Source organism: Salmo salar, chromosome 11, assembly GCF_965601325.2.
Source record: "Salmo salar chromosome 11, fSalSal1, whole genome shotgun sequence".
In the NCBI taxonomy this organism is placed as follows: domain Eukaryota; kingdom Metazoa; phylum Chordata; class Actinopteri; order Salmoniformes; family Salmonidae; genus Salmo; species Salmo salar.
In genome coordinates this window covers 21,307,587-21,335,467 of record NC_138301.1, presented here as the reverse complement: position 1 = coordinate 21,335,467, position 27,881 = coordinate 21,307,587, and the positions used below count along the sequence as shown (strand labels likewise).

The 27,881-nt window shown below is 45.7% G+C and overlaps 1 protein-coding gene across 4 annotated transcripts in view; it reads left to right on the top strand.

Moving 5' to 3' along the window:
- The first annotated feature begins 289 nt into the window (after positions 1-289).
- Positions 290-27,881, top strand: part of LOC106562205 (E3 ubiquitin-protein ligase arkadia-C) — a 52,246-nt gene continuing 24,654 nt past the window's right edge. For all 4 annotated transcript variants that reach the window (XM_082957790.1, XM_082957788.1, XM_082957789.1 and 1 more), the window contains exons 1-3: positions 290-712; positions 8,784-9,766; positions 25,513-25,639. In XM_082957790.1, the coding sequence (XP_082813916.1) occupies positions 8,869-9,766; positions 25,513-25,639 (1,025 nt within the window). In that variant the 5' untranslated portion in view covers positions 290-712; positions 8,784-8,868. The remainder of the gene's footprint in view (positions 713-8,783; positions 9,767-25,512; positions 25,640-27,881) is intronic.

Sequence of the window (27,881 nt, the reverse complement as noted above, 5' to 3'; positions counted from 1 at the left end):
GATAAGGCTGTACAGGGCATATAAGTATGTCCCCAACACAGTTCTGAAATCTAATACATCCACAGTGCGACTTCAAAGATTTTTTTGTTGTTAAATTAACTACTTATTGTATTTTGTTGAATTAATGATCAACATTCCAACCTTGTTTAGTAGGATCTATTCCAAATATGGCATTATTCCACTATTTGTATCCGTTTGCATGTTTCAATGGGAGCCTTTTATTTTGAAGGCAAATTGCAAATTCCGGACACTTTTGTGGCTAATCCTTATTGTGGCTAGCTTCACACAAGTCCAGCAAACCAACCTTATGTGCCATCGAGAGTAAACGGACGAGTCGAGCTGGGTAAACAACACTGGACGCCTCGAAGAGGCAGGAATGGGGACTTCATCGAGGGCCCTGATGGCAAATGGAATGGAATTTCTGTTTTTTCGTAGAAAAAACAGTATGTATTGCGTACTGTGTTAATATGCCACATAAAGCCAGGGAAAATATGAAGCATTTTTCTCTCGGGTCTTCATCCAGGCGCTGATTTGTAACGACGTTGGTATTGCCACGGGCCCACTTCGATTTTGTTCCTGTTGTCAGTTTCACAACCCGGTGACTGTCGTTCGATCGCGATTTACTTGTGTCGCTTATTTAAGTACATTCAGGGCATATGCAATTCAAAGGGAGCCACGAAATAACACAGAAGCCCATTTCAAGAGAGTACAGGTATGTGTTGAGTCAATATACGTTAGCTAACTAGATAACTGCCTTTGTTTTTCTCTCAACGTTAGCTGGCTAACACGGCCAGGCAGTAGCCAGCAAGCTATTGTTTGCTCTGAAGATTCAGTAGTTAACGTTAGCTAGCTTGGTACGGTAGTGTGGTAGTAGCTAATATGTCTTGTTGTGAGCCATTTTGAGGTTGGCTAGCGAACAAGCTAGGTAGCTAGCTACATTGGTTATTAGCAAATAGGATCTTATCAGCGAGTTCATGAGAAACCCAACCTTTGAATGTGAAGATTTGCAGCCCTGCCATCTTGCTAACTAAGTAAACTAGTTAGCCCAGGCCATGTACCTAATAGCTATTTCTTTATTACATTTTACAATGAACTCGGACGTAACCCAAGTAGCGAACGTTAAGTTAACCAAATAAGACCATTCCATGTAGAACTGACTTAATTAAACATTAGCTTACTAGTGCTGGCTAAAGTTGGGAAACATCAAAATATTTTGTATCTGTGACTGACAGAGGAGGATGATGTCTAATGTTCATCACATTATTTACAAGTAATGAAACTGCGCTGTCAAATCAGCCTGGGAGCGTGTTAGGTTTGTTGACTTACGTTAATATTGTTAGATGAGAAAACAAAATGCTGAAGACACTTGCAGTAGTCTATTTCAAATTTGGTATGGCTTTGGTTGTATTTATGTGGCAGGTAGCGTTGGACTCGAATCCCGGAGCTGACAAGGTAAAAATCTGTCGTTCTACCCCTGAACAAGGCAGTTAACCCACTGTTACAAGACCGTCATTGAAAATAAGAATGTATTCTTAACTGACTTGCCTAGTTTAATAAAGATACAAAAAAATAAATAAAAATGATTTTTTTTTTTTATAAAGATTAAATAAATAGACAGGCTTGGACATTTAGTAGGGTTATGTACCTAAAGAGCCAGAGACCAAATTAGGAAATATCTCTGACTGAGGCCTAGTACACGCCAGAAAACATTGGGACAGTATTTTCCTAATGGTTTAAATGTTGTTTTTTTTGCATAAAGGAGAACATTGTCAACCGAATGACTCATTGTTAGAAAACTTGATGTGTACACTTGGGACCAGTCAATCGATCATTTTCCTGCCCTACATTCTCTGCACTGTTCCAGTATAGGAAGCACCAATACTTCTTCCCTCCTGACATGTTTTGGTTCATGTTCACGATGTTGATGCCATTCTTTTTGCGTTGATGCTACACTTTATCTATGATAGAAGACACCTAATCTCATAGTCACAATTTGGAGAACAATAACACATCACTGGATTGATTTAAAGCTGCAATATGTAACTTTTTGCGTGACCAGAACAAATTCACATAGAAATGTAAGTTAGATATGCCATTCACATTGAAAGCAACACCAAAGCCCCGTTTCCATTGGCACTTTGAATTCAACCCAGGCTGGGCTGGCCTTGGTGGGATAGCTCAAATTGCATTTCCACTCCCCCAGAAATGAGAAATTATGTCATGTTGCTAGGTAGCTAATATGTGACTGCAGCTGGCTTCGCTAATGTTGCCAGCTAGCAAGATGTTGAATTGCCAGTCAACCATGTATTTAGCTTGCTGACGTTCGCTAACTAAACGTTAGCGTCGTTGTTAGCATAACTAATAATTCCTACCTTGCTTGCCATGGTGTTGGCTATTATCTAGCTAGAAAACCAGGCGACCGGTTTGATATGATGTAGCTAGCATACGTTAGCTAGCTTGTTTCAACTCTGATTTGGTAGCTTGCATTTGAGGGCTGATAGTTCTCATAAAAGTGTATTGTGTAGTGTACAAATGAATAAAGGATCCAGCTTTGGTGGTAATTTGTGTTATGTCTAGCTACTGCAGTACCGCTTATCCATGTGCTAGCTAACAGCAACAGCCCCAGACAAGCTAGCTAAACGTATCAGCATCGAGCAGTGATCCGCTTGGTGGTTGCATTGTAATGGCGTTACCAACCCGAATTCGAATCGAGTTGGTGCCAGTTGTGAAACTGGGCTGCGCTGGCCCGGGTTTCCCTCGACCCAGGTCGAATTTGGCCAACATTTGAAGTGCCAGTGGAAACGGGGCTTTGGAAGCGGTAGCTCTGGTAGGTGTTCTATTTCTATGCTTATGTAATTATATGTAGTTATTGCGTCTTTTACTTTAGGGTTTGTACACCAGCTTCAAGCAGCTGAAAATACAATATTTTTAGTTATGGAAAATATATTTCACAGCGGTTTAGATGGTACAATGATTCTCTACACTATTCTTGCTTGTTTTGTCACAAACTGAAATTAGGCAAACTGTTATAATTTTAGGAAATGGCAGAGCACCTTAAATTATATGAGCTAGAAATAAACTTAATTGTAGCTACACACATTCCCTTGTTACTATGGCAGCTTCTAAAACCCACAGGATGCCATATTGCAGAGCAGTGGCACAGTTATAGAATGATAATAGTGGGGCCTATTTCAGCATTTCCCCTCAGCACATCAGCATGGTTATTATTATTTTTTTGTCAGTTTTAGTTTGACCTGATAAAAACAGTGATATGACTGTTCATCAGAAGTAATCACGTCTGTTCTGCCCACAGAATTGTAGTAGTATTGAAATACGCCTACATCATGGCACTATTCTCTCAAGCCTGTATTTGAGATGTCAAAACCTTGTAGTATATATAGTACCATGCGCGAATAGGAAACCAATGCTTAATCACTCAAAGGTTGTCTAGGTGTTCGTTCTTTGAATTATTATTTATTTGTTTATTCAAATGGCCATTCTTGTCAGCACATTAGGGGATTTTCATCCCATTGACAGCATTACATACTGCAAATGTTAGCAGTGCTGCTTGGTTCATACGGCATTAGAAGAATCCCTGTGATTGGGATGAGGATGACATCTTAGCTTCTCAGAAGGGCCTGTCATAGCGGCAATGTATGAAGCACTGTGCTTGCTTACTCAAAGATGTTCGCTTTTTGTTTCTTGGTTAACATGTTGGTTACCTTTTTTGTAGAGACAAGAATGTGTAACTTCCTGTTCTGCAGTTCATTGCACTGTTTTCTACAATTATTGACTGGTAGAAGTACTGCATAATGAGTTCTGATTCACCCCACCATTTGAGTCACACCTTGCACAGAACACATTGACAAACCTGCACTCAAAATAGAAAAAGCTAAGTTAGGTAAAGGTTTGGGATAGTTTAATAATTTGTGTCCTTGCTTAGGTGGTAGATTTGGTTTTTCAGCAGCCATTGCTGAAACTGTGTGCCGAGAAGCTCAAGATAGGTCTGCATTGTGCTCCTCAAGGAATGAATTAAAGCACTTTCCCATAAACGCCCTCTCCTCTGAAATGTCTCCACCTTGGTGCCAGGGGGGATTGATTGCCAAGGTGGCTGTCTCTGAGCCTGCTCTGTGTCATGGCGCTGCTTGCTCTGTGGCACAGGGACTCATCAGTGGCTCACAGGGTTGAGCCTCAGAGGATCATGGGTCGGGGCTTTGGTTCCCTGGCAGCAGTTATACATTGGAACCCAGGGAGGGGGCATCTCAGAACGCCCCCACCTCCACCTTCCCCCCTAGCCCCAGTTCCCAGAGGTCTCCACCTGCGGCATCCTCTTCCTTCTCTTTGCTCATGAGATGGAAACACAGTCATGATACACAAGTGTTTTCATGAATACTGTATCAGGTATTTGTTCAGTGCTACTCTCAATGTTTGTTTTCTTTAGTAGGCTAGGCTACACATTGAGGGCTCCTGGCCAGATACCATCTCCTGTTGTCTAGTTTGTGAGGTGGATATCATGTTTTAATGGTAGTCAAATCAGGGCTACACAAATCCTTGAGTTGGTGAGGATTCGATGATCCCTAGTGGTTGAATCCACTCAGGGTTTCGTTGTAGTTTGAAGACAAGCACCCACATAATCCTTATGTTTCCTGCATGCCTCAATCTACTTATGGGTCACTGGGGTTTAATATGCATATGGAGAATTCCAGTTGAAGGTCAACCTTGAGAAAGCAATTTTGTCATTTTAAAGTGAAACCAACATGGCAATATTGTATACACTCCCCCCAAGGGGTACTATAGATAAACACATCAAACTTTTAATTTATATTTTGTTTGTCCATTCTGTGAGACATTTAAAGTTGTGGTTTTGCATGCAAATGTAACATCCATAACTCTGGAATTACTCTTGTCCAAATAACGGGTGGGGGAAGTGGCTTCCACCCCAGGCACTCACTGACTGAATGGGTTTTGCAGTAGGTTTGCATTCTAGTGTATGCTCATGAACACACCAAATTACACTCTGCACTACTTTCCTGGTGCAGGTTTTCAAACACTTTATGATCATTAAATAAGCTAATAGTGCTGCATGCTGACGTGTTGTGTAACATCAAGATCTCAGGGTCAGCGAATGGAATGCAACAGACTGGATAGTATTGCAGTATTTGCTATAGCTACGGCGAAAACACTGTGACCTGACCACAGTTGCTGGGTGCTTTTTCTTTGCCTGAGATGTGCTAACATAGGGCCCTATAAAATTAATAATTTTTTGGCCAATTCTTTTTCTCTCTCAAATTCTTTTCTCTTAGTTTTCCCAGGTTTCTGAAATGTTCCAATTTTTGTCCGGTTTTTGCTCTCAACCAGACGTTTTAATAGAAAAATAACAAAATTTGATATTTTAAGAACACAAAAATGCTTAAACCACACCAGGAGACAATTCTTTGGGTCTGGGAAAAATCGAAGTTATTTATATTTTGGAATGTAGTTACCCTTTTAATTGAAGTGAGCACCTAGCAAGAGAATGCTGTTTTTGTAGCAGACATGATGGTAGAGTTTGCTAAACAAATACTCATGATATCATTCTGCCGGTAAGCATAGGCTACTTAGTAGTTAACATTAATTGAGAAAGTTTGGGAGAGCTTTTCCATCTATCAGAGGACAGGTTTGAGTTAGCGTCATCGCTAACAGCTACACAAAGTGGTAGACGCTCGCACCTCACACAGACGGGCATTCTCATTGCCTCTTCAGAAAGTTGCAGGAAATACAAATGACTGACGCGTTCTGTGCTTATCTTATGATAAACTTTGGCAAATGTATTACTTTTCAATACATTTACTTGATTCCCTACTAAGTTCAATATGTTTTTGAATATTGTTGAATTCCGTTTTAATATCTGGATTCGGTGATTCCGCCATCATTCTCCACATTGCGGATTTTATAGGGCCCGACTAACAGTAAATACATGTGTTTGATGCTTAGACAGAACAGAACCTTCACTTACTATAATGTGTGCTTGTGTCTTGTGGATGCATTGTTATAGCCTATGCCACTAAAGCCTTGTTCACATTGGCAGTTTGAAGTGACTCAAATCCTTTTTCTTTTTTTTTCATATCTGATGCATATGTCCTTTTCCTGCAGTCTGAACAGCCAAAAAGGACATGGAATCTGATATTACAAGCCACATTTGAAACCACCCTATGTGGTTTGAAAGCAGATACAAATCTAATTCTTGGCCTTGCAGCTTGTCTAAATGGTCAAATCTGGTTTATTTGCCCTCGACTGGTTTTTAGACTGCTATTTGGTATATCTTGTTGCTTGCTAGCTACTCTGACAGTTTGACTAGATAGAACATGCTAGTTTGACTACACACACAAATTAGTGAATGTGCTAGAAAGCTGAACGGCTAGCTAGTTGACTGCTGTGGCTAGCCAAAAAGGAGTCGATTTAAAAGTTGACTCATCTTATCGTTTTGAGGCTTAGTCTTATTACATGAGGATTTTGAACATTCAAAGTGACTGGGAAATGTCCATGGCAGCCATTGTCACCTCAGCATGCTACATAACTTCTGAGTGATTGGTGGTGGTGCTCCTGCTTCCTATCAGCCTACACTACTGAGCACACACCTGTTACAATGACAACTAGCGTAGCCATGTCAGCAAAATCATGAACTCTGAACTGAACTCCCACACATCCGATTTGGTCACTTGTACCTTGCTGTTTGGACAGTCAGTATTCCAAAGCGGTTTTGGAAAAACAAAACTGATTTGAGCATTAAGGCCTGTAGTGTGAACAACGCATTATACCATAGACTTCATTGTTTTCAAACTGAGCCTTGTCAATACACAGGATATTGCAGGCTGGAGAATGGCAATTAGTATGTCTTCTACACATTACTGTTTAATCAGTACGGCTTCATTAGGCCAACCATTATAAGGCTTCTAAAGGATAGTTTACAATGTCCAGTTCACTTGTGTCATTAAATAAAACACATCTCATAAAGTGGTATTTTATTCTGAACCATAGTTTGAGGTGTTTTACTGGTGGATCAAGTATAGGAAAACACCACCCTGCCAGCTGTGTGCACGTTATACCACTCCACCACACCAAGAAGTAGGCCAATGAATGGAGCCAACGTGCCTTTTTTAAACAGATGGCTGCTTTCATAATTCAAAGGAAAGGACTTGAGGTGACTGCATTGAAGCAGAAGACATTTTACTCTGTCCTGCCCTTGGTGAAAGGCTTAGTTTCTATTTTAAAAAATATGTGATTAGACTAGACAATTTTAGGAAAGGAGGATAAATGGTGAGGGATGGAGAGAGGAAGCGTGATAAATGGTGAGGGATGGAGAGGGGAAGCGTGATAAATGGTGAGGGGTGGGGAGTGGAAAGCGTGGTAAATGGTGAGGGATGAGAGTGGAAAGCGTGGTAAATGGTGAGGGATGAGAGAGGAAGCGTGGTAAATGGTGAGGGATGGAGAGAGGAAGCGTGGTAAATGGTGAGTGATGGAGAGAGGAAGCGTGATAAATGGTGAGGGATGGAGAGGGGAAGCGGGATAAATGGTGAGGGATGGAGAGGGGAAGCGGGATAAATGGAGAGGGGAAGCGGGATAAATGGAGAGGGGAAGCGGGATAAATGGAGAGGGGAAGCGGGATAAATGGAGAGGGGAAGCGGGATAAATGGAGAGGGGAAGCGTGAGGGATGGAGAGGGGAAGTGTGATAAATGGAGAGGGGAAGCGGGATAAATGGTGAGGGATGGAGAGTGGAAGCGTGATAAATGAAGAGGGATGAGAGAGGAAGCGTGATAAATGGTGAGGGATGGAGAAGGGAAGCGTGATAAATGGTGAGGGGTGGAGAGTGGAAGCATGATAAATGAAGAGGGATGAGAGAGGAAGCGTGATAAATGGTGAGGGATGGAGAGGGGAAGCGTGATAAATGGTGAGGGATGGAGAGGGGAAGCGTGATAAATGGTGAGGGGTGGAGAGTGGAAGCGTGATAAATGAAGAGGGATGGAGAGGGGAAGCGTGATAAATGGTGAGGGATGGAGAGAGGAAGCGTGATAAATGGTGAGGGTGGATGGATAGGAGGAAAGCGGTGAGATTAGGCCTATATGAAGGCCTAGAAGCTTCCATTTTGGTAAGAGTTTCTGCTAGGCTAGTGTTTTGATGGCAGCATGCTTGTTTTTATTTACAAGATCTATATCAAAGGGATGCATGCTTAGCATTGGTTGCTTGTAGCCTGGTACCTTCTGAAGATATCGATAAGCGAGTTCTCCAGTCCATTCTGTTCCAGTAATGCCATTATGAAAATGTCTCCTAATCTCCCCACGCAGCCTTTCCATGGTTTTATCACTCTACAATAGAGAATTGAGCTGGAGACATTAAACTGGTAAAATAGATGCTCCAGTGCTTGTTTCCACCTTTTCCATATTACCAGGCTGCATGACCTTACTTTGCTCATCAGTTTCCTTCATTACAGCATCAAGCCTAGCCAGCATACTGAGATTAGTCCCAGATTACCACTCAGTCTGAGTCATGCACTGCCAGGAATGGATAATAAAACAAATGCTACACAACTGACTCAGCCCAAGGCCTCAATTAATTTGCTCTCAAAAAACAAACCATGGTGCACTGTTTTTGCCTAAACAACGAGATAGCGAGTGCCCCTATATTACCACCACATGTAATTATTATCATAATACATTTAGCCCATATTTCTGTTCATAAACTCCATTGAAAAATAATGATCGCACATTGTTAGTGTGTCTAACGTTTATCTTCTCTTGTTTCACAGAACTAGGTTAGTTGCGGTGCCGCCAATGGACCTATAGGAGCTGGTGGAGGTGTACTTGGCATTGCTTCTGCGTGGACCAGGCAGCATGAAGAGCGAGGTGCCCTCTGAGGCCCAGGGTAGACAGGAGCACCTGAAGGGTCCGCTGGCCAATCCAGAGCCCATGGAGACAGCCAAGAGCTTCCCTGCCAACATGGAGGTGATTGGCAAGGCAGGCAGCGAGTTTGCACAGCTGTGTGCCGAGACTAGGCACCGGCCCCTGAGTCACACAGGGACCCGTAGAGACCCAGACAGGGGCCTGCCCGGACGCAAAAAGCGCAAGAGCCAACAGCCAGGGCCCTCGGACTGCTCCCTGAAGGAGGGTCGTGTCAGTGAGGGCTCTCTTCCCCTTCAGCGCCACCAGCCAGATCTCTTGGAGCGTCGCAGCGAGGACGAACGCAACCCAGAGTCCTCGTTCAGTGACTGTGCCTCCTCTCCCTCCTCCAGCCTGCGCTTCGGGGACTCGGACACTCTGAGCTCAGAGGAAGAGGTGGAGGCTGGAGGGACGGGAGCAGCAGGGGGACCGCAGCCCCCACAGCAGACGCCGGGCTCCACCACAGGGGGCGGGACCGGGGTGGGTCTGCGCACCATTCTGGGTCGGACTCGGGGAAGCCGCTCACATAAGTGGGCCCGGTTGGAGGTGGAGCCGGTGCTGCTGAAGCGGCCGTGTCTGAGCGGGCGGCGGTCACTGCATAGGAAGAGGTTTGTGAAGCCTGGGCCCGGCGGCATCCAGCGGACTCAGAAGCAGAAAGAGCGCCTACTTCTCCAGAGGAAGAAGCGGGAGGTAATCGCTCGCAGGAAGTACGCGCTGCTCCACAGCACCAGCAGCTCCAGTGAGGAGCTGACCAGCGATTCATCCTCACCCTCGTCCACAGAGGCAGAGGACGAGCTGTATGTAGACGTCAGCAGCAGTAGCAGCCAGCCAAGCAGCACAGCTGTGGCCACAGGTAAACTCACCCTCCTTATGCACTCTGGTGCGTGCTTCAGACCTTTTCTCTTGCGCGTGCGCACACACATTTTACAAACTTTTTTTGAATTACACATTACAGTTGAAGGATTCAAACATTTCATAGGTCATGGATATATGGACACTTATGGATACAGAAAACACATTCTTCTCCATACAGCTAAGCTGCCCATGACTGCTGACACAGAGCAGTACCTCGCTAGCTGCTTTGCCTTTGTCCTACGCAGGTCTGCAATCTGAAGGCCACGTACTGTCAGCCTATGTACATGACCGAGGCTCCAAAATATCAGCACTACAAAGTTTGCACTGATAGCCAAGGCTGTTCAGACGTGACACAAGGGGCTGGTATTTCAGAAACTTGTCAGTAAAGATCTGTTCCATCTAGGAGTCAAAAGAGTACACACAATCCCCATAGAGGGGAACATCTTCCTCACTCCTCTGACACTGAGCTTGCAATGACGTATGACATGAAGCTGCTCTGACCAGGGTAAATTGTACTGGTCTTTACATTTTAGTAATTTAGCAGACTCTTTTATTCAGAGCGACTTACAGGAGCAATTAGGGTTAAGTTCCTTGCTCAAGGACACTGACAGATTTTTCACTTAGTCGGCTCGGGGATTTGAACCAGCGATCTTTCGGTTACTAGCACAATGCTCTTAACCACTAGTCTGCCTGCCACCCCACAAGTCAGACCAGAGGCAAAGGAGTCGCTCACTGTTAAATAGCCAGCCAGAGTTAAATCACAGATAGACTCCATCCGTAGCACCGTTCACTCGTGTCCAACTGCTCTGTTTCCCAGCTGTCTGCTTTGCAGGCCTTGTTAGTATGGGGGGGATGGGTCATGGACTTCATGATGTTGCAGAGCCAAACATGTCATACTTTTGTCCACATTAGTCAAAGTCTGTGTTGCATCACACCCCAGAAATATGTTGTCAAATGAATGTAATGCAAGCTAATTTCTGTGAATCCGCTTTGCTCAGAATTGAGAGCAATTGAAATGTTTAGCCTCCGAGAAAAGACTGAGCGAAGGAATGCATGAATGGCCTTCAGAATGTACATTTACAGTGTGTACACAGCCTATTCCTACAGTTTTATTTAGTCTCACTGTAACTGTATTGGGGGGAATATATTTGGCCTTTGTGGTGTTATTCTCTGGAAATGAGATGTGTAGCCTAGAGGCCAAGCAACCATTACTGTTTTTGTTCCATCTTGCTGAAAGATGTCCTACCAGGGCTATTTGAAGACACTCAGAATTGGGATTTCTTTCACCAGGCCAGCAGCACTTTCGCTCTTTCTCTCTCACTCTAGCCAGAACTGTGTTTTGTTTACTGTCTCCCTCCCCCTTTATTTGGAAGTGAACATCAACCAAATGCTCGTTACACTCTCAAACACATGACTCCAGTAAAATGTTATTTTATTCAGAGAAAATTATCCAAATAAAGCTCTAGTAAAAGATGCATTACTCCTCTGATCATGGAAGAGAACATTTTAATCCCTGAGCCAAGTTTGTTTTGTGTCAGACCTTGCCTGCTCTGTGTGCTCAACAGCAATGAGAAAAGCTGCCTATATATTGATTGATGAATTAGCTCACAGTCAGAGCTAGGCTATTTTATGAACAAAGCACAATATCACAGGACTAGGATGGGTGTGGGTGTGTCTGTGGGTGTATCAAATTTTATTGGTCACATACACATGGTTACCAGATGTTAATGCAAGTGTAGCGAAATGCTTGTGCTTCTATTTCTGACAGTGCAGTAATAGTAATATCTAGTAAGTAATTTACTAATTTCACATCTACCTAATACACACACGTAAAGGGATGGAATAAGAATATGTACATAAATATATGGGGCTGCAGGTAGCCTAGTGGTTAGAGAGTTGAACTAGTAACCGAAAGGTTGCAAGATCATTACATTTACATTTAAGTCATTTAGCAGACGCTCTTATCCAGAGCGACTTACAAAATGGTGCATTCACCTTATGATATCCAGTGGAACAACCACTTTACAATAGTGCATCTAAATCTTTTAAGGGGGGGGGGGGGGGGGGGTTAGAAGGATTACTTTATCCTATCCTAGGTATTCCTTAAAGAGGTGGGGTTTCAGGTGTCTCCGGAAGGTGGTGATTGACTCCGCTGTCCTGGCGTCGTGAGGGAGCTTGTTCCACCATTGGGGTGCCAGAGCAGCAAACAGTTTTGACTGGGCTGAGCGGGAACTGTGCTTCCTCAGAGGTAGGGGGGCCAGCAGGCCAGTGGTGGATGAACGCAGTGCCCTTGTTTGGGTGTAGGGCCTGATCAGAGCCTGAAGGTATGGAGGTGCCGTTCCCTTCACAGCTCCGTAGGCAATCACCATGGTCTTGTAGCGGATGCGAGCTTCAACTGGAAGCCAGTGGAGAGAGCGGAGGAGCGGGGTGACGTGAGAGAACTTGGGAAGGTTGAACACCAGACGGGCTGCGGCGTTCTGGATGAGTTGTAGGGGTTTAATGGCACAGGCAGGGAGCCCAGCCAACAGCGAGTTGCAGTAATCCAGACGGGAGATGACAAGTGCCTGGATTAGGACCTGCGCCGCTTCCTGTGTGAGGCAGGGTCGTACTCTGCGAATGTTGTAGAGCATGAACCTACAGGATCGGGTCACCGCCTTGATGTTAGTGGAGAACGACAGGGTGTTGTCCAGGATCACGCCAAGGTTCTTAGCACTCTGGGAGGAGGACACAAGGGAGTTGTCAACCGTGATGGCGAGATCATGGAACGGGCAGTCCTTCCCCGGGAGGAAGAGCAGCTCCGTCTTGCCGAGGTTCAGCTTGAGCTGGTGATCCGTCATCCACACTGATATGTCTGACAGACATGCAGAGATGCGATTCGCCGCCTGGTTATCAGAAGGGGGAAAGGAGAAGATTAATTGTGTGTCGTCTGCATAGCAATGATAGGAGAGACCATGTGAGGATATGACAGAGCCAAGTGACTTGGTGTATAGCGAGAATAGGAGAGGGCCTAGAACAGAGCCCTGGGGGACACCAGTGGTGAGAGCGCATGGTGCGGAGACAGATTCTCGCCACGCCACCTGGTAGGAGCGACCTGTCAGGTAGGACGCAATCCAAGCGTGGGCCGCGCCGGAGATGCCCAACTCGGAGAGGGTGGAGAGGAGGATCTGATGGTTCACAGTATCAAAGGCAGCAGATAGGTCTAGAAGGATGAGAGCAGAGGAGAGAGAGTTAGCTTTAGCAGTGCGGAGAGCCTCCGTGACACAGAGAAGAGCAGTCTCAGTTGAATGCCCAGTCTTGAAACCTGACTGATTAGGATCAAGAAGGTCATTCTGAGAGAGATAGCAGGAGAGCTGGCCAAGGACGGCACGTTCAAGAGTTTTGGAGAGAAAAGAAAGAAGGGATACTGGTCTGTAGTTGTTGACATCGGAGGGATCGAGTGTAGGTTTTTTCAGAAGGGGTGCAACTCTCGCTCTCTTGAAGACGGAAGGGACGTAGCCAGCGGTCAAGGATGAGTTGATGAGCGAGGTGAGGAAGGGGAGAAGGTCTCCGGAAATGGTCTGGAGAAGAGAGGAGGGGATAGGGTCAAGTGGGCAGGTTGTTGGGCGGCCGGCCGTCACAAGACGCAAGATTTCATCTGGAGAGAGAGGGGAGAAAGAGGTCAAAGCACAGGGTAGGGCAGTGTGAGCAGGACCAGCGGTGTCGTTTGACTTAGCAAACGAGGATCGGATATCGTCAACCTTCTTTTCAAAATGGTTGACGAAGTCATCCGCAGAGAGGGAGGAGGGGGGGGGGAGGGGGAGGAGGATTCAGGAGGGAGGAGAAGGTAGCAAAGAGCTTCCTAGGGTTAGAGGCAGATGCTTGGAATTTAGAGTGGTAGAAAGTGGCTTTAGCAGCAGAGACAGAAGAGGAGAATGTAGAGAGGAGTGAGTGAAAGGATGCCAGGTCCGCAGGGAGGCGAGTTTTCCTCCATTTCCGCTCGGCTGCCCGGAGCCTTGTTCTGTGAGCTCGTAGTGAGTCGTCGAGCCACGGAGCAGGAGGGGAGGACCGAGCCGGCCTGGAGGATAGGGGACAGAGAAAATCAAAGGATGCAGAAAGGGAGGAGAGGAGGGTTGAGGAGGCAGAATCAGGAGATAGGTTGGAGAAGGTTTGAGCAGAGGGAAGAGATGATAGGATGGAAGAGGAGAGAGTAGCGGGAGAGAGAGAGCGAAGGTTGGGACGGCGCAATACCATCCGAGTAGGGGCATAGTGAGAAGTGTTGGATGAGAGCAAGAGGGAAAAGGATACAAGGTAGTGGTCGGAGATTTGGAGGGGAGTTGCAATGAGATTAGTGGAAGAACAGCATCTAGTAATGATGAGGTCAAGCGTATTGCCTGCCTTGTGAGTAGGGGGGGAAGGTGAGAGGGTGAGGTCAAAAGAGGAGAGGAGTGGAAAGAAGGAGGCAGAGAGGAATGAGTCAAAGGTAGACGTGGGGAGGTTAAAGTCACCCAGAACTGTGAGAGGTGAGCCATCCTCAGGAAAGGAACTTATCAAGGCGTCAAGCTCATTGATGAACTCTCCAAGGGAACCTGGAGGGTGATAAATGATAAGGATGTTAAGCTTGAAAGGGCTGGTAACTGTGACAGCATGGAATTCAAATGAGGAGATAGACAGATGGGTCAGGGGAGAAAGAGAGAATGTCCACTTGGGAGAGATGAGGATTCCAGTGCCACCACCCCGCTGGCTCGATGCTCTAGGGGTATGCGAGAACACGTGGGCAGACGAAGAGAGAGCAGTAGGAGTAGCAGTGTTATCTGTGGTAATCCATGTTTCCGTCAGCGCCAGGAAGTCTAGGGACTGGAGGGTAGTATAGGCTGAGATGAACTCAGCCTTGTTGGCTGCAGACCGGCAGTTCCAGAGGCTGCCGGAGACCTGGAACTCCACGTGGGTCGTGCGCGCTGGGACCACCAGGTTAGAGTGGCAGCGGCCACGCGGTGTGAAGCGTTTGTATGGCCTGTGCAGAGAGGAGAGAACAGGGATAGACAGACACATAGTTGACAAGCTACAGAAGTGTTGTTTCTTGTATTATTGTCTCCTGTGTCTTTAGAGAACTGTTTCACTTTGATATCCTTTTTCTTCTGTCCTGATTTTCTCTTTCTTTTCTTCTGTTAACTGTCATCCCCGAGCTGACAAGGTAAAACTCTGTCGTTCTACCTCTGAAGAAGGCAGTTAACCCACTGTTTCTAGAACATCATTGAAAATAAGAATTTGTTCTTAACTGACTTGCCTAGTTAAATAAAGGTAAAAAATATATATATTTGGCTGAATTCAACTGTGTTTTCTACCATCTCTTGCATCTTGCCTATGCCACCCAGCCATCGCTCATCCGATAAAGGGAACACTTAAACAACACAATGTAACTCCAAGTCAATCACACTTCTGTGAAATCAAACTGTCCACTTAGGAAGCAACACTGATTGACAATACATTTCACATGCTGTTGTGCAAATGGAATAGACAACAGGTGGAAATTATAGGCAATTAGCAAGACACCCCCAATAAAGGAGTGGTTCTGCAGGTGGGGACCACAGACCACTTCTCAGTTCCTATGCTTCCTGGCTGATGTTTTGGTCACTTTTGAATGCTGGCGGTGCTTTCACTCTAGTGGTAGCATGAGACGGAGTCTACAACCCACACAAGTGGCTCAGGTAGTGCAGCTCATCCAGGATGGCACATCAATGCGAGCTGTGGCAAGAAGGTTTGCTGTGTCTGTCAGCGTAGTGTCCAGAGCATGGAGGCGCTACCAGGAGACAGGCCAGTACATCAGGAGACGTGGAGGAGGCCGTAGGAGGGCAACAACCCAGCAGCAGGACCGCTACCTCCGCCTTTGTGCAAGGAGGAGCAGGATAAGCACTGCCAGAGCCCTACCAAAATGACCTCCAGCAGGCCACAAATGTGCATGTGTCTGCTCAAACGGTCAGAAACAGACTCCATGAGGGTGGTATGACGGCCCGACGTCCACAGGTGGGGGTTGTGCTTACAGCCCAACACCGTGCAGGACGTTTGGCATTTGCCAGAGAAGACCAAGATTGGCAAATTCACCACTGGCGCCCTGTGCTCTTCACAGATAAAAGCAGATTCACACTGAGCACGTGACAGACGTGACAGAGAATGGAGACACCGTGGAGAATGTTCTGCTGCCTGCAACATCCTCCAGCATGACCGGTTTGGCGGTGGGTCAGTCATGGTGTGGGGTGGCATGTCTTTGGGGGGCCGCACAGCCCTCCATGTGCTCACCAGAGGTAGCCTGACTGCCATTAGGTACCGAGATGAGATCCTCAGACCCCTTGTGAGACCATATGCTGGTGCGGTTGGCCCTGGGTTCCTCCTAATGCAAGACGATGCTAGACCTCATGTGGCTGGAGTGTGTCAGCAGTTCCTGCAAGAAGAAGGCATTGATGCTATGGACTGGCCCGCCCGTTCCACAGACCTGAATCCAACTGAGCACATCTGGGACATCATGTCTCACTCCATCCACCAACGCCGCGTTGCACCACATACTGTCCAGGAGTTGGCGGATGCTTTAGTCCAGGTCTGGGAGGAGATCCCTCAGGAGACCATCCGCCACCTCATCAGGAGCATGCCCAGGCATTGTAGGGAGGTCATACAGGCACGTGGAGGCCACACACACTACTGAGCCTAATTTTGACTTGTTTTTAGGACATTACATCAAAGTTGGATCAGCCTGTAGTGTGGTTTTCCACTTTAATTTTGAGTGTGACTCCAAATCCAGACCTCCATGGGTTGATAAATTGGATTTCCATTGATTATTTTTGTGATTTTGTTGTCAGCACATTCAACTATGTAAAGAAAAAAGTATTTAATAAGATTTTTTCATTCATTAAGATCTAGGATGTGTTATTTTAGTGTTTACTTTATTTTTTTGAGCAGTATGTATGTATGTATGTATTTATGTATGAGCAATGGCTGGGTGGCATAGGCAAGATGCAAGAGATGGTAGAAAACACAGTTGAATTCGCAAGTTTACATACACCTTAGCCAAATCCATTTAAACTCAGTTTTTCACAATTCCTGACATTTAATCCTAGTAAAAAATCCCTGTCTTAGGTCAGTTAGATCACCACTTTATTTTAAGAATGTGAAATGTCAGAATAATAGTACAGAGTGTGATTTATTTCAGCTTTAATTTCTTTCATCACATTCCCAGTGGGTCAGAAGTTTACATACACTCAATTAGTATTTGGTAGCATTGCCTTTAAATTGTTTAACTTGGGTCAAACATTTCGGGTAGCAATCCACAAGCTTCCCACAATTTTCGCCCATTCATCCTGACAGAGCTGGTGTAACTGAGTCAGGTTTGTAGGCCTCCTTGCTCGCACACGCTTTTTCAGTTCTGCCCACAAACTTTCTATAGGATTGAGGTTAGGGCTTCGTGATGGCCACTCCAATACCTTGACATTGTTGTCCTTAAGCCATTTTGCCACAACTTTGGAAGTATGCTTGGGGTCATTGTCCGTTTGGAAGACCCATTTGCGACCGAGCTTTTACTTCCTGACTGATGTCTTGAGATGTTGCTTCAATATATCCACATAATTTTCCTTTCTCATGATGCCATCTATTTTGTGAAGTGCACCAGTCCCTCCTGCAACAAAGCACCCCCACAACATGATGCTGCCACCCCCGTGCTTCACAGTTGGGATGGTGTTCTTTGGCTTGCACGCCTCCCTCTTTTTCCTCCAAACATAACGATGGTCATTATGACCAAACAGTTATATTTGTTTCATCAGACCAGAGGACATTTCTCCAAAAAGTACGGTCTTTGTCCCCATGTGCAGTTGCAAACCGTAGTCTGGCTTTTTTTATGGCGGTTTTGAAGCAGTGGCTTCTTCCTTGCTGAGCGGCCTTTCAGGTTATGTCGACATAGGACTCGTTTTACTGTGGATATAGATACTTTTGTACCTGTTACCGCCAGCATCTTAACAACGTCCTTGCTGCTGTTCTGGGATTGATTTTCACTTTTCGCACCAAAGTACGTTCATCTCTAGGAGACAGAACGCGTCTCCTTAATGAGCGGTATGACGGCTGCGTGGTCCCATGGTGTTTATATTTGCGTACTATTGTTTGTACATATGAACATGGTACTTTCAGGCGTTTGGAAATTGCTCCCAAGGATGAACCAGACTTGTGGAGGACTACAATTTGTTGGCTGATTTCCCCATGATCAAGCAAAGAGGCACTGAGTTTGAAGGTAGGCCTTGAAATACATCCACAGGTACACTTCCAATTGACTCAAATGATGTCAATTACCCTATCAGAAGCTTCTAAAGCCATGACATCATTTTCTGGAATTTTCCAAGCTGTTTAAAGGCACAGGCAACTTAGTGTATGTAAACTTTTGACCCACTGGAATAGTGATACAGTGAAATAATCTATCTGTAAACAATTGATGGAAAAATTACTTGTCATGCACAAAGTAGATGTCCAACCGACTTGCCAAAACTATAGTTTGTTAACAAGAAATTTGTGGAGTGGTTGAAAAACGTGTTTTAATGACTTCAACGTAAGTGTATGTAAACTTCCGACGTAAAAAAAAAATAAAAAAAATATGTCTGCCTTTTTCTCCCCAATTTCGTGGTATCCAATTGGTAGTCTTGTCTCATTGCTGCAACTCCCGTACGGACTGGGGAGAGGCGAAGGTCGAGAGCCATGCGTCCTCCGAAACACATCCCAACCAAGCCGCACTGCTTTTTGACACAACGCACATACAACCTGGAAGCCAGCCGCACCAATGTGTCGGAGGAAACACCATACGCCTAGCCACCTGGCCAGCGGGCACTGCGCCCGGCCCGCCACAGGAGTCGCTAGTGCGCGATGAGACAAGGATATCCCTGCCGGCCAAACCCTCCCTAACCCGGACGACGCTGGGCCAATTGTGCGTCACCCCATGAGCCTCCCGGTCGCGGCCGGCTGCGGCAGAGCCTGGGCTTGAACCCAGAATCTCTGGTGGCACAGCTAGCACTGCGATACAGTGCCTTAGACCACTGCGCCAACCGGGAGGCCCATGTAAACATTATTAAAGTGGCATTGTATAAAGTAACTAGTGATCCATTTATTAAAGTGGCTACTGATTTTATTCTGTATGTAGGCAGCAGCCTCTCTGTGTTAGTGATGGCTGTTTAACAGTCTGATGGCCTTGAAATAGAAGCTGTTCTTCAATCTCTCGGTCCCAGCTTTGATGCACCAGTACTGACCTCGTCTTCTGGATGGTAGTGGGGTGAACAAGCAGTGGTTGTTGTCCTTAGCAATCTTTTTGGCTTTCCTGTGACATCGGGTGCTGTATGTGTCCTGGAGGGCAGGTAGTTTGCCCCCGGTGATGCGTTGTGCAGACCGCACCACTCTCTGGAGAGCCTAGCGGTTGTGGGTGGTGCAGTTGCTGTACCAGGCTGTGATACAGCCTGACAGGATTCTCTCGATTGTGCATCTGTAAAAGTTTGTCAGGGTTTTGGGTGACAAGCCACATTTCTTCAGCCTCTTGAGGTTGAAGAGGCGCGTACGCAGAGGAACCTAACTTTCTAGCTTCTCCACTACTGTCCCTTCGATGTGGATAGGGGGGTGCTCCCTCTGCTGTTTCCTGAAGTCCATGATCATCTCCTTTGTTTTGTTGATGTTGAGTGAGAGGTAGTTATCCTGACACCACACTCCGAGTGCCCTCACCTCCTCCCAGTAGGCTGTTTCGTCAATCAATCAATGAAATGTATTTATAAAGCCCTTCTTACATCAGCTGATGTCAAAGTGCTGTACAGAAATCCAGCCTAAAACCCCAAACAGCAAGCAATGCAGGTGTAGAAGCATGGCGGCTAGGAAAAACTCCCTAGAAAGGCCAGAACCTCGGAAGAAACCTAGAGAGGAACCAGGCTATGAGGGGTGGCCAGTCCTCTTCTAGCTGTGCCGGGTGGAGATTATAACAGAACATGGCCGCAATGGTTGTCGAGGGTGCAACAGGTCTGCACCTCAGGAGTAAATGTCAGTTGGCTTTTCATAGCCGATCATTCAGAGTATCTCTACCGCTCCTGCTGTTTCTCTAGAGTTGAATACAGCAGGTCTGGGACAAGTAGCACGTCCGGTGAACAGGTTAGGGTTCCATAGCCATAGGCAGAACAATTGAAACTGGAGCAACAGCACGACCAGGTGGACTGGGGACAGCAAGGAGTCATCATGCCAGGTAGTCCTGAGGCATGGTCCTAGGGCTCACGTCCTCCGAGAGAGAGAAAGAAAGAGAGAATTAGAGAGAGCATACTTAAGTTCACACAGGACACCGGATAAGACAGGAGAAATACTCCAGATATAACAGACTGACCCTAGCCCCCTGACACAAACTACTGCAGCATAAATACTGGAGGCTAGTCTCTCAAAGCACTTCATTATGACAAGTGAGTGCTACAGGTGGCGATAGTAATTTAAAAACAATACTGCATAGTTTCCTAAGGACTCGAAGCGAGGCGACCATCTCTGTGGATGTATCTGTGGGTATTGAAGAATCAGTTGTTTTAAAAAACATTCTGTCCAGTGTTTGAGCTCTATGCATCTTTGTAGGTGCCAGGGGTAGATGCAGTGAGAAGTCCAGCATTTTCCATTCTTTTGACATAGCTCTTGTGCAGTGGAATACACACAGCGAAGTTAAGCCCAAGGGTTTCTGGAATATGACCCCTGGGCATGGCCAAGCCTGTTAGGATTTTTATACATTTACATAGCCCTCTTTGTTTCAGGCATTTTCAGCCTATGTTCAAGAGACATTAGTTTTTTTTCCTCTCATATTCATACACCTCTTTAGGAACCTCTGAGGCTAGCACTTCAGCAGTTACCATGAATATACATGCTTTGATGGAGCTCTAATGTATGTGTTTCACTTTGAGACATACAAATGAGGGCGTGCGTCGCTCGCTATAAAAGGTGCTATAGAATGGCCCGGTGCTGTACACACACATTTCAAGTTCGACTATATATGCACATTTGAATTTCCTGTTGAGTAGCCTGTTGAGTAGCATTTCCCTGTAGCTCAGTTGGTAGAGCATAGTGTTTGCAACGCCAGGGTTGTGGGTTCGATTCCCACGGGGGGCCAGCACAGAAAAAAAAAAAAAATGTATGAAATGAAATGTATGCATTCACTACTGTAAGTCGCTCTGGATAAGAGTGTCTGCTAAATGACTAAAATGTAAATGCAATAGCACCTTCCCTCCCACATATCTCAGTCTTGCACACAGTCATTATTATGTAGCACATTCTCTTTGTTCTACCGAGGTCACTCACTGGTTCGCTCTATCACACCCCTGAGTCACCCTGACCTGTGAATATGTATGAAAAATAGACTTTGCACGCAAGGTAGGTAGGTACTGCTGATGGGGGACTAACCAACCTCGCACCAAAAGGGCATGTGTCTCCGCTCTGCTACCCGGAGCTCCAAACCTGGCAGCCCAGAAACCAGGCCTCTTCCTCGGTCTGAGCCGCAGGTGTCTGGGTTTATGCACCCAGCCTTTCCTCCCACAACACACCACAGTAGAGCAGCACAGCACGCTTCTGACAACCACCCGCTGTTTCCTGAGCTGCACCGCTACAACACAAGCCAAAGAACGCAATTTTTCAAGGAACTCTTAATTTTCCGTTCCTGCCTGACCCTCTTTCACCTCTCTGTTTAATGTCTTCATGTAGCTAAGCTGTAATAGTGTTTCCACTCAGTGGACCTGGGGAAGGATCGAGGGGGTCATGGGGCAAGGCTGCCTCTCTCTGTGTCTTTTGCTATGGGAAGTAGGTGGGTGGAGAGGACTGACTCAAGCACTGAGCTCTAATCCCCACTGTAGCCTGCTAACAACAAGGGCTCTGAGGAGAAACTATGCCATTGTTCAGCAGATGAGAGGGGGGGGGGGGCAGTCAGTAGAGATGGATCTCTATTGGCCAGAGGAGGGGATGAATGTAATGGACATAAAAAGGCCCAATCACAAAGCTGCCTATTCACAAGACTTTAAATACATGGACATGACAGGAGTGTTTTAGTACTTTAATTCCTGTATTCATGTCACAATATAGACATATGCCATGCAGTAGGCTATGGAAATCATGACAGTTCTATATATTACATTTCTATCTGCAACTGACCATACTGTGTGTTAGACCAAGCTGCATACACCCCTCAGGTCACAATCTGCCTTCTCTCAACTGCAAAATTGAGAATGCAGACACTACACACTGAAATAGATCTCTATTCAAAGCTAGCAGCCAGGACATTTCTCTTATTTGTCCATGTCAATAGTCACATCGGCCATTGTTCACAGTTTAGATGTGAGGTAATATAGTCTTCTTATTTACATTCCCTAAACCAGGAAGTGTTTGTGTAGAGCAGTATGTTTCATGAGGGAGAGAGGTAGCTAGCCTAGGAGAGGGTGCTAAGCAGCAGCACCCAGTGGACCACTGCAATAGAACTCACTTGGGAGTGCTGATGTTCACTAGAGCAACAAGCCACTGCACACTACACAGAAACACACAAACAACACAGCAGCTATGAGGCAACACATGGCACAGTTGAACCTAATGTTAGAAAATCATTTCAGTATAGTAATAATACACTGGACTAGAATGAATTTCGTTTTTGAACTGTACATTTTAATCTTGTAAGTTATGTCTGTAGATTTAACAGACAGCGAGTTTAAGGGCCACATTTAGGACTAGCTGTTTGGGGTGGTGTGACAAAAACAACAAGCCTCTTGCCTTCCTGGTTGCGATGTTAAGAAATGTTAAGTGTATTGAACACACTCCAGGCCTCTTCCTGACAGTGAGGTCAGGCATGGCTGAAATGAGAACTGGAATGAGAGACAGTGGACAGGGGACCAATCAGAGTGCAGATGCAGAGATTGCACTGCAAATCCTGCAGACAGTGGAGAGCAGAGCAGCATTTACTGACCTACATTTCACACAGGCCCAGTACACAGACTGTTAGCCTGCACACCCACACCACAATCACTATTCATTTATACTGATACTGATACTCCTATTTAGCTTTGGGTGTGTTTCTCCCCTGGTGAGGAAGAACCACCAGAAGATGCTGGTGGAGGTTGTTTGTTGCTGCGTAACACACATGAGCTGATGTGTTGTCAACCAGCCATCTTAGCAACAGAGCCTGCTATATACAGCAACAGACATGTACAGTATAACCTCTATGGAATTAACTGCGTACTACAACGGCTGCAATTTTATTTACGTAAAGAGAATTTCTGGCCACTTTATATGAATACAGTCCAAGGTTCTCACGTAGCAAAGAGTCTCATTTGATCATTATCAGTTCAACAATGTTTACATCAGGATTTACAGGTCAAATTGCTGGATGTCTCTCTCCCCAGTATACTCTTATCTATTCGGATGCTTAGTCACTTTACCCTGCCTTCATGGACATATACTACATTACCAAACGTATGTGGACACCTGCTCGTCGAACATCTAATTTCAAAATCATTGGTTATTAATATGGTGCTGGTCCCCTCTTAGCTGCTAGAACAGCCTCCATTCTTCTAGGAAGGCTTTCCACTAGATGTTTGAACATTCCTGTGGGGACTTGCTTCCATTCAGCCACATAAGCATTAGTGAGGTCGGGCATTGATGTTGGGCGATTATGCCTGGCTCGTAGTCGGTGTTCCAATTCATCCCAAAGGTGGACGATGGGGTTGAGGTCAGGGCTCTGTTCAGGCCAGTCAAGTTCCTCCACACCGATCTCGACAAACCATTTCTGTTTGTACCTCGCTTTGTGAGGGCCTTCCCCAAACTGCTGCCACAAAATTGGAAGCACAGAATCGTCTAGAATGTAATTGTATGCTGTAGCGTTAATATTTCCCTTCACTGGAACTAAGGGGCCTAGACCAAACCGTGAAACAGCTCCAGATCATTATTCCTCCTCCACCAAACTTTACAGTTTGCATTATGCATTCAGGCAGGTAGCGTTCTCCTGGCATTCGCCAAACCCACATTCATCTGTCGGACTGCCAGATGGTGAACCGTGATTCATTACTCCATAGATCGCGTTTCCACAGCTCAAGAGTCCAATGGTGGTGAGCTTTACACCACTCCAGCCGACGCTTGGCATTGCTCATGATGATCTTAGGCTAGTGTGTGGCTGCTTGGCCATGGAAACCCAATTCATGAAGCTCCCGACGAACAGTTCTTGTGCTGATGTTGCTTCCAAAGGCAGTTTGGAACTCAGTAGTGAGTGTTGCAACCGAGGACAGACAATTTTTTTACGCGCTTCAGCACTTGGCTATCTTGTTCTGTGGCTTGTGTGGCCTACCACTTTGCGGCTGAGCCATTGTTGCTCATAAACATTTCCACAATAACAGCACTTAGAGTTGACCGGGGCAGCTCTAGCAGGGCAGAAATCTGACGAACTGACTTGTTGGGAAGGTGGCATCCTATGACAGTGCCACGTTGAAAGTCTCAAAGCTTTTGGCTCCCGAGTGGCGCAGCAGTCTAAGACTGCATCTTAGTGCTAGAGTCGTCACTGCAGACCCTGGTTCGATTCCAGGCTGTATCACAACCGGCCGTGGTTGGGAGTCCCACAGGGCGACGCACAATTGGCCCAGCGTTGTTAGGGTTTGGCCGGGGTAGGCCGTCATTGTAAATAAGAATTTGTTCTTAACTGACTTGCCTAGTTAAATAAATAAAGGTTAAATAAATAAAAAGATTGCATGGCTATGTGCTCGATTTTATACAACTGTTAGCAACCAGTGTGGCTGAAATGGCAGAATCCACTAATTTGAAGCGGTGTCCACATACTTTTGTATATATATATAGTATATCTACCTCAAGTACCTCGTACCCCTGCACATTGATCTGGTACTGGTACTCCCTGTATATAGCTCCACATTGATCTGGTACTGGTACTCCCTGTATTTAGCTCCACATTGATCTGGTACTGGTACTCCCTGTATTTAGCTCCACATTGATCTGGTACTGGTACTCCCTGTATTTAGCTCCACATTGATCTGGTACTGGTACTCCCTGTATATAGCTCCACATTGATCTGGTACTGGTACTCCCTGTATATAGCTCCACATTGATCTGGTACTGGTACTCCCTGTATTTAGCTCCACATTGATCTGGTACTGGTACTCCCTGTATATAGCTCCACATTGATCTGGTACTGGTACTCCCTGTATATAGCTCCACAGTGATCTGGTACTGGTACTCCCTGTATATAGCTCCACATTGATCTGGTACTGGTACTTCCTGTATATAGCTCCACAGTGATCTGGTACTGGTACTCCCTGTATATAGCTCCATTCTTGTGTATTTTATTTTATTCCTCGTGTTACATTTTTTTGTTTTACTCTGCATCAATTGGAAAGGCTCGTAAGCAAGCATTTCACTATATAGTCTATACTAGTTGTATTCATTTAACAACCCTTCCTGCATGTACATCATTATCTCAATTACCTCGACACCAGTGCCTCCGCGCATTGACACATTTACTCTGTACCGGTACCCCCTGTTTATAGCCCCGCTATTGTTATTCACTGCTGCTCTTTAATTATTTGTTTTTCTTATCTCTTACTTTTTTCTTAATTAAAATTTTTCCGTTATTTTCTTAACTGCATCATTGGTTAAGGGCTTGTAAGTAAGCATTTCACTGTAACAAAAAAATAAAAATAAAAATTGATTTGATTCGGCGTATGTGATGAATAACTTTGATTTGACTGTGTTGTGTTCCAGGTTCTCTGGATGAAGACGTGGTGGTGATCGAGGCGACCCCTGCACCCCTTGTCCCAGCCAGCGAGGAGATCAACGTCACCTCCACCGACAGCGAGGTGGAGATAGTCAACGTGGGAGATGGCTTCAGGTGAGCACCTTCCCCTGTCTCCTCTCTGAGGAGATCAACGCTGTACAGAGCTAATGAACCACAGTGGAAAATCGAATGAAGTGACATGGTAAAGTACTTTGGCTGTGAAATTCTCTCTCTCAGGAGAAAAAACATAAATCTCAATATTTCCCCCCATCTTTAAGCTGTGACAGTAATCTAAATGGCACCAGCCTTCATTTGTGTCCTGAGACAGCCTGGCCCTGCAGTACTGACAGTACTTTATCCTCGTGGCTCTGTCGATATAATCAGTCAACTGTGGTGCGTCTAATAGAGGCTTGCTGAGCACTGGCTTCTCATCAAGTGTCATAACATTTACTGAGACTGCCACATTGGGCTGGGGTAGTGTTTTTCCAGGATACCTCAGAAATGCAGTGTAGGCTCTTGGAGTGCTATTTGGCCCCTATGGAGAAGTTGCTGCTATCGCTATGGCAGGGGAGATGATGCACATCTGGGATTGGCCGTGAAGTTGGCAGGCTGCAGCATTGCACTGGCATTCCACAGCTCTCCCAGCTGTTGCTATCGCTGTCTTCTTCAAGGGCAAGGCTTCCATACAGTAATACACAAGCTCTCTCCCCATCCTCCATGAACAATCTAACGAGAGACCCTCTCTCCCCCCAGGGCATTCTCATCTGACCCTCAGTTCACTCTGATCCAGGTCCAGTTACCTCTGATCCCCCTGTCAGGGAACTCCAGGTCTAGTTCAAGGGTCTCTCTGGTACAGTCTCTGATCTAAAGAACCAGGACATTAGATCCAGGTGGATTTGCTTTTCTTCTCGCGGCACGCTCTCCTGAACCGATATGGTTACTAAAACATGGTAAATGCCAGCTGGTTACAGGTCACCAGGGCCTTTGGCAGGCTTTGTGAAGTGGGTACCCAGAGTGTAGTCTTTCTACATAGACCTAGGCCTACATGATTTCTCTATCTGACTCATGTGGGATGTCTTCTGAAAATGCTCTCTGCCATGACCTGAGGAGAGTTGATCTCATGCATTGGGATTTTACAGCAGTGCCAGTGTGAGAGCGCTATGCTACATTATATCGGTACTGTTATAGTGGTGTTCCTCTCGGATTTGTTTCTAGTCGTCTCCCCTCGTCTTTCTCTCCTTGAACCCCTCTCCTCTCTTTAATTGTTATTGAGGTGTCTTGGTGCATAGCGCTGAGAATCATTTCCACCAGCTTGATTTCATTATCCCACCCTCTGCTGCCAGAAATAGCAAGCCTGTGAATTTCACTCTTGCCAGCAAAGTCACTCTGTCAACCCAAATGAATTGCACTCTGTTTGTGATATGCGTTGTCTCTTGTGAGACAAATGAGCAGAATTCCAGCAGAAATTCTGCTCTGGAAATCAAATGGTCGGTTTCAGTTACTGTAGCATTTATCTTGTAGAAAACCTTTATACATGCCAGCAAAGCCACAACACAACACTAAACAATACATTTATTGCACTATAACGGTGACAAACGGTGCCCACAAACTGTTAGGGCCTACAGTGCTTTCGGAAAGTATTCAGACCCCTTGACTTTTTCCAAATGTTACGTTAGAGCCTCATTTTAAATTCGCTAAAACCATTTTTTTTTATTAATCTACACACAATACCCCATAATGACAAAGCGAAAACAGGTTTTTAGAATTTTTTTCAATGTATTAAAAATACATTACTATGAGAGCTGAAATTGAGCTCAGGTGCATCCTATTATCATTGATCATCATTGAGATGTTTCTACAACTTGATTGGATTCCACCTGTGGTAAATTCAATTGATTGGAGAAGGGCCTTGGTCAGGGAGGTGACCAAAAACTTGGTCACTCTGACATAGCTCCTGAGTTCCTCTGTGGAGATGGGAGAACCTTCCAGAAGGACAACCATCTCTGCAGCACTCCACCAATCAGGCCTTTATGGTGGAGTGGCCAGACGGAAGCCACTCCTCAGTAAAAGGCACATGACAGCCCACTTGGAGTTTGCCAAAAGGCACCTAAAGGACTCAGAACATGAGAAACAAGATTCTCTGGACTGATGAAACCAAGATCAAACTCTTTGGCCTGAATGCCAAGCGGCACTTCTGGAGGTAACCTGGCACGATCCCATACGGTGAAGCATGGTGGTGTCAGCATCATGCTGTGGGGATGTTGAAAACCTGCTCCAGAGCATTCAGGACCTCAGACTGGGCCGACGGTTTACCTTCCAACAGGACAACAACCCTAAGCTCACAGCCAAGACAATG